This window comes from Pinus tabuliformis, chromosome 6 (genome assembly GCF_031772625.1).
Source record: "Pinus tabuliformis cultivar Carrire ecotype Pingquan chromosome 6, CPIR1, whole genome shotgun sequence".
Lineage (NCBI taxonomy): Eukaryota > Viridiplantae > Streptophyta > Pinopsida > Pinales > Pinaceae > Pinus > Pinus tabuliformis.
Window position 1 is genome coordinate 619,718,615 of NC_142292.1, and position 14,243 is coordinate 619,732,857.

General features: G+C 32.9%; 2 protein-coding genes across 2 annotated transcripts; both read left to right on the top strand.

The window, feature by feature from the left end:
* The first annotated feature begins 1,649 nt into the window (after nt 1-1,649).
* Nucleotides 1,650-2,342, top strand: LOC149260109 (bidirectional sugar transporter SWEET3b-like). The gene is made up of 3 exons (XM_089456672.1): nt 1,650-1,796; nt 1,918-2,040; nt 2,142-2,342. Exons 1-3 carry the CDS (start codon nt 1,650-1,652, stop codon nt 2,340-2,342), a joined length of 471 nt encoding a protein of 156 aa, XP_089312798.1.
* A 9,879-nt stretch (nt 2,343-12,221) lies between these two features.
* On the top strand, nt 12,222-13,845 carry LOC149260110 (bidirectional sugar transporter SWEET3b-like). Its single transcript, XM_089456677.1, has 7 exons — nt 12,222-12,258; nt 12,437-12,473; nt 12,637-12,859; nt 12,999-13,160; nt 13,282-13,404; nt 13,506-13,700; nt 13,786-13,845. The coding sequence occupies exons 1-7, from the start codon at nt 12,222-12,224 to the stop codon at nt 13,843-13,845; spliced, it is 837 nt and encodes a 278-aa protein (XP_089312803.1).
* Nucleotides 13,846-14,243: the final 398 nt, after the last annotated feature.

Genomic DNA, 14,243 nt, shown 5'->3' on the forward strand with positions numbered 1-14,243 from the left:
AAAAACTCTTTGTCTCATGATGAAGATGATGAGGAGGTGGCTGAAATACATCCCCAAACAGCAGCGCCAACACAAGGATAGCAAAGAACACCCTTGAGGATAAATGAGAGTTCTTCTCCAAGCACGCCACAAGCAGGAAATTCAAGTGCATCTTCAAGCACTTGCACACCAAATGAAAGAGGTAAGAAATTTAGAAATCTAAGTGATATTTATGATGAAGGAATGAATTCCTTATTTGCCTTGTATTGTCATGTTGATGACCCTATTCATTTCGAAGATGCAATTAAGGATAGGAAGTGGATAGAAGCTATGCAATTAAGGATAGGAAGTGGATAGAAGTGGATAGAAGCTATGGATAGAAGCTATGGATTTAGTATCATCAAAAGTCATGAGCCACCAAAATTTTAGAGCTCGATATCAAAAACTATGGGCGGCCAAAATTTTAGAGCTCGACAACTCTAACCTATATTTACAAAAAAATTTGCCTAATTTTACCAAAATCATATAGAAATTTTCATAATTTTCTAGGTGGGAAAATTTGAAACCTAATTAGACTAAACAAAACGGAACCAAACCAGATGAACCTAACCTAGTTGAATATCATAATCGATGCGGATCTATGTTTTCTTACCTTACTGTACTCGAATATTTACCCAGCATTTGTGATATTTTTATGCTACCATCTCATCTTTTGCTCTGTTGTGGAACAGGTGACAATATACGTGCAAGGACCCGCAGAGATCACGTTCCCGGAACACTTCAACGAATGGAAGTAAAATTTACACGAGAGCTATAAGTATGCACCCCACACTATAGTATCTTCACCCCCTCGTTTTTCACTTTTAAGTTTAACCATCCCGCAGACACAGAGTTTCGCGTTTCCAGAACATAGAAACGATGAATAACTTTATACGTCTAGGGGTTGGCATTTTAGGTTCGTCAATGCTACCATACTCCACAATATTATGTTAGCTCTCTTTTCTCTGTTATTATAAACGTCATAGTTTTCCAGTTGGACATATAGATTGAATGTTTAGATTCTAGTTCCTATTAAACTTACATGACTTTACAGGAAGTGCCATTTCTCTTCTTATGTACGGAGCATCAATGTAAGTGTAATAGTTATCACCGCATAACCCATATTATTAATTTCTGATATTATTTTAGTGTAATCGCCCTGAATAGTACTAGGTTGAAGCGAGTTATTCAAATGAGAAAGGCAAAGAGGCTCATGGTATTAATAAACGATGATAATAATTTAACCCTGAACAGAACCACATTCAAGAAGGTGATCCAAATGAGAAGTACAGAGAGTTTTTCAGGCTTTCCATACGCAATAGCGTTGTACAACTGCATTCTGTACACGTGGTATGGATCGCCTCTAATCAGCAATGGGTGGGAAAACATTGTTGTTATGGTTATCAATGCTGTTGGATTCCTACTTGAGTGCTGCTTTATTTGCATCTATCGCACTTTCGCTCCACCTAAGCCCAAGGTATTATCTTGTCATATTTATTTGCTGCAAATAGTTTTGAGGTTCCATAAGACCTATTTTTGTCAATCAACATGACATAGATCCTTGGTATCATTTGGCAGTTCAAAATCAGTTATTGTTCAATGAATATTTCTTGTAGAGGAAAATGGTAGGAATGGTTATAGGCATGTTGATGGTGTTTGGAACTATTGCAATAACTTCCTTTTTGGCTGTCCATGATCACAACAAAAGGAAGGCCGTTGTAGGAACTGCAGGATTAGTGGCAACTTCCATTCTCTACGCTTCTCCACTATCTGTAATTGTAAGCTTTACACTGCATTAGCTCTTTATAATGGCGCATACAACGTTTAGATTTAGTTATTGTTACGTGTACAACATGGCATTTATTATTAATATTTCCTACCGAGTTTCTTAAACTGCAGAGAACGGTAATTCAAACCAAGATCGTGGAATTCATGCCAAGCTCCTATTTCTCCTTCTTTGCTTTCCTTGCGAATGTGCTGTGGATGGTATATGGCGCTCTTAGCAAGGATATGATCATCATGGTAAGGTTACTACTTTATATCAGAGAATTCCTCTGTCGTATAGTGTTTCTTGTTCTCACTGACGTTATAAGATACAACTGAATCATACTTTGTTTTTGCAGGCACGAAACTTTGTCGGTGTGCCATTAGGGTTGGCTCAGATGATTTTATTCTGTGTTTATCGAGCCAAAAAGAGCCAACGCGTTGAAAACGAAAAGATGGATGGAGGCAAACAACGGGACTTTATCAAAGAGAGGAGCGACGTGGAAAAACCAAAATGCTCCTTGGATGACCAAGATATCGAAATGCAGTTGAATGTATGACCTCGTCGAAGCCGACCAAACTCTTTATCCTCTGCGATAAAATTTGCATCGTATTTTTGTTATTTTACACACTTGCTAGTGTGCAGCCATATTGAATTATGACTCGGCTTTCAGTCGGTGCATGATACCGAAGTGTGATAAGTTCATGTAAAATTATGTGGACTCTATGATTTATTAAAACAGTCCAGTTTCCATATCTGTCATTCAGCAATGTCCATAAATCTTGTGCAGTGTCCGTAAATCTTGTGATATCTATATAGAAGAATGTAAAATTTAAATCTATTATCATAGAATTTAATTAAATTTTGAACCAACGAAGCACAAAACATTTGGGGTATCCATATGCGTAAAGCGAAAGCAACTTTAGTGCAACTCTCACCTTCGAATGCGATGCACGCCCAAACTCGAATTTCAAACAAATTGCTTACAAATGCATGACGAAATCATGACTGAAATATGCCAGATAGAATAATGGAAAGTGAAAAACAGTAGGCTTGATGTAACATATGCAAGAGGACAAATGCCCTCGGCTATAGAACTCAAATAAATTATTAGCTATCCTTAAACATTAAATAACTTTTTAAAAGAAGTGACATGTAAAGTTCATATAATTTTCACAACTGCAGTATGTTGTTTTTTTGGAATTAGAAATGTATTAATTATTTCTTTTATATAGGTTTTGGTGGGTTATGTGGAGTTTAGAGTCTAAATATTGACAGTTAGTAAAGCATGTGAATTAATATTGGTATAAATATTATTAGCATTTAAAAAAAAATTCTACACTGTCGAATTCAACAACATTGTTGTGTGTTATTATAGGGGTTTATGGTTACTAATTTAGTGTTTAATTACTATAGCAATTTAATTTCCTCCTATGTCTAAGGAATTTGAAGAATCTTTTATCTAGGAATGATGGATGTTCTTGTAGAGTTGTTACCCAACCATTGCACTTAAGAGCCTCTACCAAGAACCATAGTTGTAATAGTGGAGCCCCCATCTTAAGCTGTAGCTCCATCTTAAGTTGTAGTCACGAGCCTAGAGCCTCGATTGTAAGCTGCTTCCCTAAAGTGTTGTCATGGTGAGCTTGAGTCATAGTAGTCACTTCATCATCAATAAGAACTTTATGTGACTCAACTTAATGCTGGGAAGTGTTTCAAAAACCATTGTTGAATGGGCCATTTGCAGAGAAAACTCTACCACTTTGAGCAAGGGGCTACCATCATATGTAGGAAGGAAACAATGGAACAAAGCAAGCAATAGAGAGATAAACCGAATCAAGGGTTTGTAAACCCACACTACTACATGTGGTGGGTGTTTTCAGACAATATTTAAGACAATTTTCGAGTCAATTGTCTTAACTTGAGAAAAAAGCAAACTTGTGTATTGTCTTAATTATTGTGTTTAAGCGGGTTTCTCAAAATTATTGTCTTAAAAATTTGTCTCTATAAAGACAATATAGAACATATATTATTCTTGTCTCTATAAAGATAGAGACATTAGTGCCTCTTAAGAGACAGTTTCATTTGTCTCTATAGAGAGACTTTCATTTTTGTCTATAGAGGGACTTTCATTTTTGTTTCTTTAGAGACAATTACATTTTTTTCTCTTCAAGGACAGTAGCTGAGATGAAAAACATACTATTTCTATATAGACTCTAAGTCCATAATTCCAACTATTGTTTCTCTAGAGAGAATATGAAAAAATATAAAAAAAAAAACAGAATCATTTCAAATTTTATTTTGAGGTGGTTTCAACATTTAATGTTCGCAAATAGTGATTTTAATTACTTGAAATATCTGTTCTTTATGGAAAAAAAAGGAATAAATTCCAATCTTTTTAAAGCTAACAATAAAGTCATTTTAAATATAAATGAAAAAACAATTTCCAAAACTTTACAGCTTTGGAAAGAAACCCTGAAAATCAGAAGGCAACGCACGTATATTTGTTGAAAATACATTCATGTCATTGAATTCGAACATGCAAGATCCTTAGTAGGAACTTCATTTCATAACATATTATGATGCAAAAAAAAAATGTTAAGGATTTCTCCAATATATAAGAGAGTTCACTCTCCAACATTTAAATCTGAAATCCTGAATCCCATTAAAAAAAATCAAAATTCACATTTCCTTAATTTCCTATCATCCCCTAAGGCCTAGTAGATTGTAGCATACAATTTAATTATAGTTCCATGCTACCTGAATGCTTCTGCTTTTTCAGTTAAAATGATCATAAATTTCATAATCCATAAAAATTTATTATGTTCTTAAGAATGCTTGCTTGGTTATTATCACTTCATCCTAGGAGACAAATGCATGGCAGAATGATGGCCACCCGACAGAATATTGGGAAAACAATGGGCTCGATGTCGTAGATGCAGAAGTTCAACTGCCCTCTCGCTATAGAAGACAAATACATTATTAATTCTGCATAAACATTTAATAACCTTTTAACATAGGTGACATGTAAAGTTCATATAATTTCCACCACTTAGGTTGCCCACACAAAAATTTACTATCTATTTTTAATGTCATTTAATTTGTCATGGGATATGTAAGGTATAATTATGAGGTGCACTTAACTTGCCTTAAACACTGCACAAGCAACCTTTCCTCCTCAAATTCTGAATCCATGTCGACTCCTACATCCCAACCATCATTTGAATTTTTAAGTAAATTTAGATAAACAAATTCATATAGTGATATCTACGTCGGGGGAACAAAAGGGTTTTTATAACAAAGGTGGTTTCAATTTCATCATTTACATGTGTATCTTCAATTTCTTCACCATGTTTTCTCTCTTCATCTCATACAAAATCATTATTTTCTTCGAAAATTTCTTTATTAAATTTGTTTATATTGTTTATGACAACTACACTCTTCATGTCTTACATTTATTATTCTACATCGATAGGCCCTTCCATGACTTCTTAAATTAATATTGCAATATCAAAATCCTCTAGTTCTTTTGTCACAATAATCACTTCGTCAACAACTGCAATCCTCTATTGATCGGTGTTGCTGACATTTTCACTTTATGTCCTTTGTAGAATATTTCAAGCTTCTTTGGATGTGGTTTTTGTAGCAATATTAGGAAGCATCCTCTCATCCAAGCCTTTTTGAATAAGAAACAATGATGTTTCATACTCCTTGTTCTCTTCAAGTTTCTACCTCTAACCTTGAGTCATGGCCTCATAGGCTACCTGGCTTGAGGGTTCTTCAAACCCATTCAAAAAAATGTCCCATAAATAATCTATTAGTATCTTAATTTCCCACAATTCATAATTTCTACCAAAGAAAATAGGAGGGGGTGGAAGATAAGGACCACTAAAAATATCCATTCTTTGATGAATATGATATTTTCCAGTATTTATCATGGTCTTGAGCTTGCAAAAAACCTTCAAACAATTACAATTTATATGCAAAACAAATGAGAGTTGTAGATTCCACTCTAGCAAACAACTAGGGCTCACAATGCTCATCCTTTCGATATGGTGGCTTCCTCAAATACCAAATGTTTCTCATCGCCCCCTCAACAAAAGAGTCTATGAAAGTAACATAACTAGGAGATTTTAATGGATATGGGTTTCCAAAATCCTTGATTTGGTGTATCTCTCAAATGAATTTGAAAATGGTCCTCTATACTAGGGTGTTTTTAATGGAAATGGGTTTACAAACCATTGTTTTGCTTTACCTCTCTATTTCTTTCTTTGTTGCATTGCTGGCTTCCCACATATGATGGTAGCCCCTTGCTCAAAATGGTAGAGGTTTCTATGAAAATGGTTCATTCAACAGCTGTAGTTAAAACACCTATCAATATCAAGTTGAGTCACTTAAAAGTTTTTGTAAATGATAAAGTGACTATTGTGATGCAAGATCACAATGGAAACACTTAGGGAGTTGACTTACAATCGAGGCTGTAGGCTCGTGACTACAATTTAAAATGGGGGCTCGAGTATTGCGACTATGGTTCTTGGTAGAGGATATTATCTCCAATGGTTGGGGTAGCAACTCTACAAGAGCATGATTCATTCTTAGGTAGAGGATTCTTCAAATTCCCTAGCCTGGTACCATTATGGGAGACATAGGAGAAAATTAAGTTGCTATAATAATTAAACACTAGATAAGTCACAACAACATCCTATAATAACACACTACAATGTTGTTGAATTCCACAATTTAGAAGAATCTTTAAAATGCTAATAATAATTATATCAACTTTAACTCACATGCTTTAATAACTATCACTTTATTTAGACTTGAAACACCACATAACCTACCAAAACCTATACAAAAGAAGCAATTAATACATTTCTAACTCCAACCAAAAACAACCTTGTACAATTGTGGAAATCATATGAACTTTACCTGTCACTTATGTTAAAAGGTTATTAAATGTTTAGGGATAGCTAATAATTTATTTGACTTCTATAGCTACAGGGAACTTGAACTTTTGCATCTACGGCATCGAGCCCATTGTTTTCCCATTATTGTGTCGGGAAGCCATGATTGTCTAGAAGGAAGTTATTTTCATCTTCCACCTTCTTAGTATTGCAAATCTGGAAAATTCTATGATCCTAGGGAGTCTTGGGAGTAGACGATCGCTTGGTGTCACTCTGAAGTTCACGAGATTTATTTCTAATCCTAGCAATATTCACTTTACTCTTAGATAATTTTGGTTATCAACGGTGGGGTTGATCACCTCCTTATAGTACCTTAGCTTCCTTTTATCCTCCATCTTCTTAACATCCCACATCTTGTCCCTAAAATTGGGGTTAATGGTATCTTTGATATTGTCCTTGCTTCCCATGATGATCTCCTCCTTAATCCCCCAAAGTTTTAGAAAATATTGAGCATCCTAATGCCACCCAAGCTTGGGGCACATGTGTGGGTTTTGACTAAAGTTAGAAGCAATTTTTGGGGGCCTCTTGGATTCCATATTGTGAAGATTCTTCTTATACATCAGATATGTAAACATAGTCGCACTTTCAATGGGGGACAGGCCAACTTCGATAAAGAGGATATGATACGGAGTATTTCCCTTCAAGTTGAGGTTGTAGGTTATGAACTGCTTTTGGATCATCTCAATATTTCTCCACAACTCCCTAGATATACTGCACACCCAAACTTCACATATCTATAAGATAACAGAGATGATGAGAGTCTCAAAGAGGAAATTTTTTTACTCCAAATGAAAAGATCAACTGCCTTACAATTGTTTTCTAGCACATAACAAGCTTTGAAACCTCCAATAATTCTTTTCTTGATGCTATAATTTGAGTGGAGCTGATGAGGAAAGTTAATACCCAAATATTTATAAGAAGAAACCTACTCAAGAAAATTGTTATCATAGACACAACTACCACGGGTGATGTTTTTACACTAGCCTTTAGTTGACTCGATTTTTTTTCCTCTCTCCTCCTCCTAGCACAAGGAAAAACCGCCCCCTGGTTCGACTTGCTGATGAGGCCCATACTTTAATATTTATATTATTATTTTAAATAATATTATTAATAATATTATTATTTTAAATAATAATGATAATAATAATACTTTTATTAGTATAAATCAGTAATATTCATTCATTTGTTAATTCAAGAAAATTTTAGGAAAAAATCACATAGAGAGTATTTGGTCAATGCATTTCGAACCACCGAGTGTGGTCCATCTACAGGACAAGATGAAGAGGCAGATCTCGGAGGAAGTTTAAATAAGATGATAGGTCAACCTAACGGTTAGAGGAAAACGACTATATTTGAATGGGGAGCGAAATTTATATATATATAATATTATAAACGAACCAAAATTCTAATTACATTAAATTTCTTAAATAATTAATAAATAATAATTTAATTATTTGAAATAAATATTTAATATATTAATTAGCTTATTCATTCCTTATTTATTAATGTATTTATTTATTTGATTATCCAAATAGGAAAAATTGTGTATAATAAAATAAAATAAAAATATAAAATAACTAAATAACTAAACTAAATAAAATATAAATAAATAAATAATAAAGAGGATAAATAAATATATAAAAATAAAAAGTGAGGGTGTGCATTAAAAAGAATAAAAATAAAAATATAACCAATTATTAATATATATATATATATATATATATATATATATATATATATATATATATATATATAGATATATACACACAAAATAAATAATAAAAGGGGATAAAAAAACAATAATAAAATGAAAACTATTTAAAATTATATAGAAAATAAGAAAGACGGTGTTAAGAAAAAAACATATTATTAATAATAATAATAAATGTTAATAGTAATAATTGAAATTCATCACAAATACATAATATTACTAAAAAACAATAAAAATAAATAATAAGAGAGGGGGAATCCTCTATAAAACAAAAAGGGATAAAAAGCTCAGAAAAAGAGGGGAAAGAGTAAGAGGAGAGGGTAGAAATCCAACAGTTACTAATTTTGAAGTCATCATCCCTACTAACGTTATTAGAGGATCCCTCAATTCCAATGGCTTCCTTAAACTTGCATTGATGAAATGAGAAATTTTTGCGAAGAGCTTAACCTCCACAATGCATATGTGATGCTTGGTCCTCCCAAGTTTGTTAGCAAAAACATGTTCTTTAACCCTTTGGTCAATAGACCAACCCATTTCTCCTATGTATGAGGACCCACACGAACATGTGATGACAAAAACACATTTCAAAATCCATAGGGTTCACCTGGTCTTTAACCGATTTTAGGGACCCTCTAATGGTGTTTAGGGGTCTAGAGGTCGAGTGAAAATTATGTTTCCTCAAGATTCTCACAATATTTTCTGTCGTCCCTTGGATGAAGCGGAGGTGAGCTTCTGAATGTCGATCAAATGTGTCAGTGTTAACCTTACGACCCTTACCATTTTTGACGAAAGCTTTAACAAACCTCTCTTCCTTGGGCTATTTTTAACAATTATAAATAATAAGTCAAAATTTGATAACTTCAATTCAAATTAAAAAAATAATTTCTATAACATGCAAATATTTACTATTATAATAATATTATTTACTATCCTAGGAAATTAAATTATTGAATTGTTTGAAAGTAGAAAAATAAATAAACACAAAATTTCATGGAAACATTCTTTAAAATTTTATGAAAAATTCTTTCAAATCTTTCAAATCACTATAAATTGTTTTTTAATATATTTCTAGGCTTTTATGAATCATATTTACAAAATTAAAGGGTTTATAATACTAATCCTATTAATATTATCAACATTTAATATATTAATCCTAGTGTTTAATATTCATGTTAGGGTTTACCCTGAATATGTATAATATTAATATTCCCTCTAGTTTATAATATTAATACCTTGTGTTCTCAATATTAATCTCTTGAATTTTTAATATTAGACTATTGGATTTATTAATCTCTTAGATTTTCTATAATAATTGGTTAGATTGATAATATTAATCCTTTAGATTTAATATTATTACATGGGTTTATAATGCATTGGATTTATATTGATATAGATAATATTATCATATTATTATAATATAATAATTATTTTTATAAATTGTAATTATAATTATTATAATTATTTCATTAATATTATAATATTATTTTATTATTATGGATATAATAATATAATAATAATTATTAAATTTATACCATTAATATCTATCAATATTTCAACCAAATTTATTAATATAATTGATATAATATATCAATTATATTTATCATAGTACGTATCACATGAAAAATTGTTTGTGTAATAGCTTTTACGATTGTTCATGGAATAGCTTTTACTTTGTTAGTGGGTAACATGATGGTAACATAAAACTGATTCAGAATGAAATATAATATAATATACTATATATTACCATTGATAGTATTTACATGTTTAAGGTGGACTCCTTAATTTCATAAGCATATTCTTATATTATTCTTTATTATCCCATAACTATTTTCTCAAAATATGGGGGTGACCCAAATCAAATATTCTGGGCTATTACCCTACCCATTTCGTGAACTATGCTACCTCGCCTTCTTTCTCACTACCCTGAATCCCACGCCTACCTTGGAGAATAGAGAACTTAGTTATAATTTGTATAGCCACATAAGAGCTAAGTTAGTTATAATTCCCAGATAAGAGCTCACTTACTCTCTCACCACCTTAACTTGGATATAATTCCCGGATAAGAGCTCAATTACACTCTCGCGACCTTACCTTTTTCAATGACATGAGGGAACACAAACTATGTGATTTTAGAATTTTATATCCTTTCATGCTTTACATTTCATGTTGTTTGAGTGTTGCGTGTACAATACTTGAAGGGTAATTAGATTTTATGATTTAGGAAAATAGGATTTTATGATTTAGGAAATGATGATTTTTATGATTAGGAATATTTGTTGTCGGGATAATGAGAGGACTACGTAAATTTTTAGGTTTATAATAACATGCTTTTTAATAGTTTTATGGTGAGTGTTTATAATAACCCATTTTACTTGGTAGTTGTATATCACGAGTAAAATACATTTCAATGTTTTAGGCTATGTTCTAAAAAATTAGTATGTAAACAATTTAATTTAAATGTAGCATAATGTTGAAACTAATTGGACGACATAGAAAATTTATAGTTATGATGATTTTAAATTTAAAGTGGATTAGTTTAAGATTTTAAGTCAAATTGATATTTCATCAAGAATGGGAAGACATATATACTTAATTTGAGCTACATAAATTTTATTTCAAAAAATTTAAATGTAAACTAATTAAATTTTTTGATCTATATTTCTTATTTTTATCATCAATAAATTTTATTATTTACAATATAATATAGGGGATATCATACTACTCAAAACCTTAATTTTATTGATTTCTATTTTTTTAATTGGGATTATAAGCTTATAAGGTAAAAAACCATACATAAAGGCACCAAAATAATAAAAATGAATAGAAAACATTTTTAAACTCCCAATTGAATGAAAATAATGCTTATGCGTACCTAGGCACAATGACGTAAAGAAAAGCCACGGGAAATTAAAAGGCAACAACCATCAAAGCATTCCTAAAGGCAGCACTCAGTGGCATTTCCAAACTAGAGCAAACCCTAGACAATAAACTAAAATCTGGGACACTAAACCCTAGACATTTGTAAAATTGTGGAGTTTGATATCATAAACTCTTGGCCACCAAAATTTTAGAGTGTTCTAATTGTTTTTATGTGAAAAATGGATTTAGTATTATTGAAAACTTTGGGCCACCAAAATTTTGGAGTTTGACATCAAAAACTCTTGGCCATGAAAATTTTGGAATTTGACATAAAAAATTCATGGCCACCTAAATTTTAAAGCTTTCTAATTGTGTTTTTGATAATGTAAATGGATTTAGTATCACCAAAATCCATGAGCCACCAAAATTTTAGAGCTCGATATCAAAAACTATGGGCGCCCAAAATTTTAGAGCTTGACAACTCTAACCTATATTTACAAAAAAATTTGCCTAATTTTACCAAAATCATATGGAAATTTTCATAATTTTCTAGGTGGGAAAATTGGAAACCTAATTAGTCTAAACAAAACCGAACCAAACCAGATGAACCTAACCCAGTGGAATATCATAATCGATGCGGATCTATGTTTTCTTACCTTACTGTACTCGAATATTTACCGAGCCTTTGTGATATTTTTATGCTACCATCTCGTCTTTTGCTCTGTTGTCGAATAGGTGACAATATACGTGCAGGGACCCGCAGAGATCACGTTCCCGGAACCCTTCAACGAATGTAAGTAAAATTTACACCATAGCTATAAGTATGCACCCCACACTATAGTATCTTCACTTTTAAGTTTAACCATCCCGCAGACACAGAGTTTCACGTTTCCAGAACATAGAAACGATGAATAACTTTGTACGTCTAGGGGCTGGCATTTTAGGTTCGTCAACGCTACCGTACTCCGCAATATTATGTTAGCTCTCTTTTTTCTGTTATTATAAACGTCATAGTTTTCAAGTTGGACGTATAGATTGAATGTTTAGATTCTAGTTCCTGTTAAACTGTAGCTGAACTATATAGCAACGTCACCGTCCGGTTAATCTTACATGACTTTACAGGAAGTGCCATTGCTCTTCTTATGTACGGAGCATCAATGTAAGTGTAATAGTTATCACCGCATAACCCATATTATTAATTTCTGATATTATTTTAGTGTAATCGCCCTGAATAGTACTAGGTTGAAGCGAGTTATTCAAATGAGAAAGGCAGAGAGGCTCATGGTATTAATAAACGATGATAATAACTTAACCCTGAACAGAACCACATTCAAGAAGGTGATCCAAATGAGAAGTACGGAGAGTTTTTCAGGCTTTCCATACGCAATAGCGTTGTACAACTGCATTCTGTACACGTGGTATGGATCGCCTCTAATCAGCAATGGGTGGGAAAACATTGTTGTTATGGTTGTCAATGTTGTTGGCTTCCTACTTGAGTGCTGCTTTATTTGCATCTATCTCACTTTCGCTTCACCTAAACCCAAGGTATTATCTTGTCATATTTATTTGCTGCAAATAGTTTTGAGGTTCCATAAGACCTATTTTTGTCAATCAACATGACATAGATCCTTGGTATCATTTGGCAGTTCAAAATCAGTTAATGTTCAATGAATATTTCTTGCAGAGGAAAATGGTAGGAATGGTTATAGGCGTGTTGATGGTGTTTGGAACTATTGCAATAACTTCCTTTTTGGCTGTCCATGATCACAACAAAAGGAAGGCTGTTGTAGGAACTGCAGGATTAGTGGCAAGTGCCATTCTCTACGCTTCTCCACTATCTGTAATTGTAAGCTTTACACTGCATTAGCTCTTTATAATGGCGCATCCATCGTTTAGATTTAGTTATTGTTACGTGTACAACATGGCATTTATTGTTAATATTTCTTACCGAGTTTCTTAAACTGCAGAGAACGGTAATTCAAACCAAGAGCGTGGAATTCATGCCCAGCTTCTATTTCTCCTTCTTTGCTTTCCTTGGGAGTGTGTTGTGGATGGTATATGGCGCTCTTAGCAAGGATATTATCATCATGGTAGGGTTACTACTTTATATCAGAGAATTCCTCTGGCGTATAGTGTTTCTTGTTCTCACTGACGTTATAAGCTACAACTGAATCATCCTTTTTTTTTGCACGCACCAAACTTTTTCGGTGTGCCATTAGGGTTGGCTCAGATGATTTTATTCTGTGTTTATCGAGCCAAAAAGAGCCAATGCGTTGAAAATGAAAAGATGGATGGAGGCAAACAACGGGACTTTATCAAAGAGAGGAGCGACGTGGAAAAACCAAAATGCCCCTTGGATGACCAAGATATCGAAATGCAGTTGAATGTATGACTTGGTCGAAGCCGACCAAACTCTTTATCCTCTGCGATAAAATTTGCATCGTATTTTCGTTATTTTACACACTTGCTAGTGTGCAGCCATATCGAATTACGACTCGGGCTTTCAGTCAGTGCATGATACCGAAGTGTGATAAGTTCATGTAAAATTCTGTGGACTCTATGATTTATTAAAACAGTCCAGTTTCCATATCTGTCATTCAGCAATGTCCATAAATCTTGTGCAGTGTCCGTAAATCTTGTGATATCTATATAGAAGAATGTAAAATTTAAATCTATTATCATAGAATTTAATTAAATTTTGAACCAGCGAAGCACAAAACATTTGGGGTATCCATATGCGTAAAGCGAAAGCAACTTTAGTGCAACTCTCAGCTTCGAATGCGACGCACTCCCAAACTCGAATTTCAAACAAATGGCTGACAAATGCATGACGAAATCATGACTGAAATATGCCACACAGAATAATGGAAAGCGAAAAACAGTAGGCTTGATGTAACATATGCAAGAGGACAAATGCCCTCGGCTATAG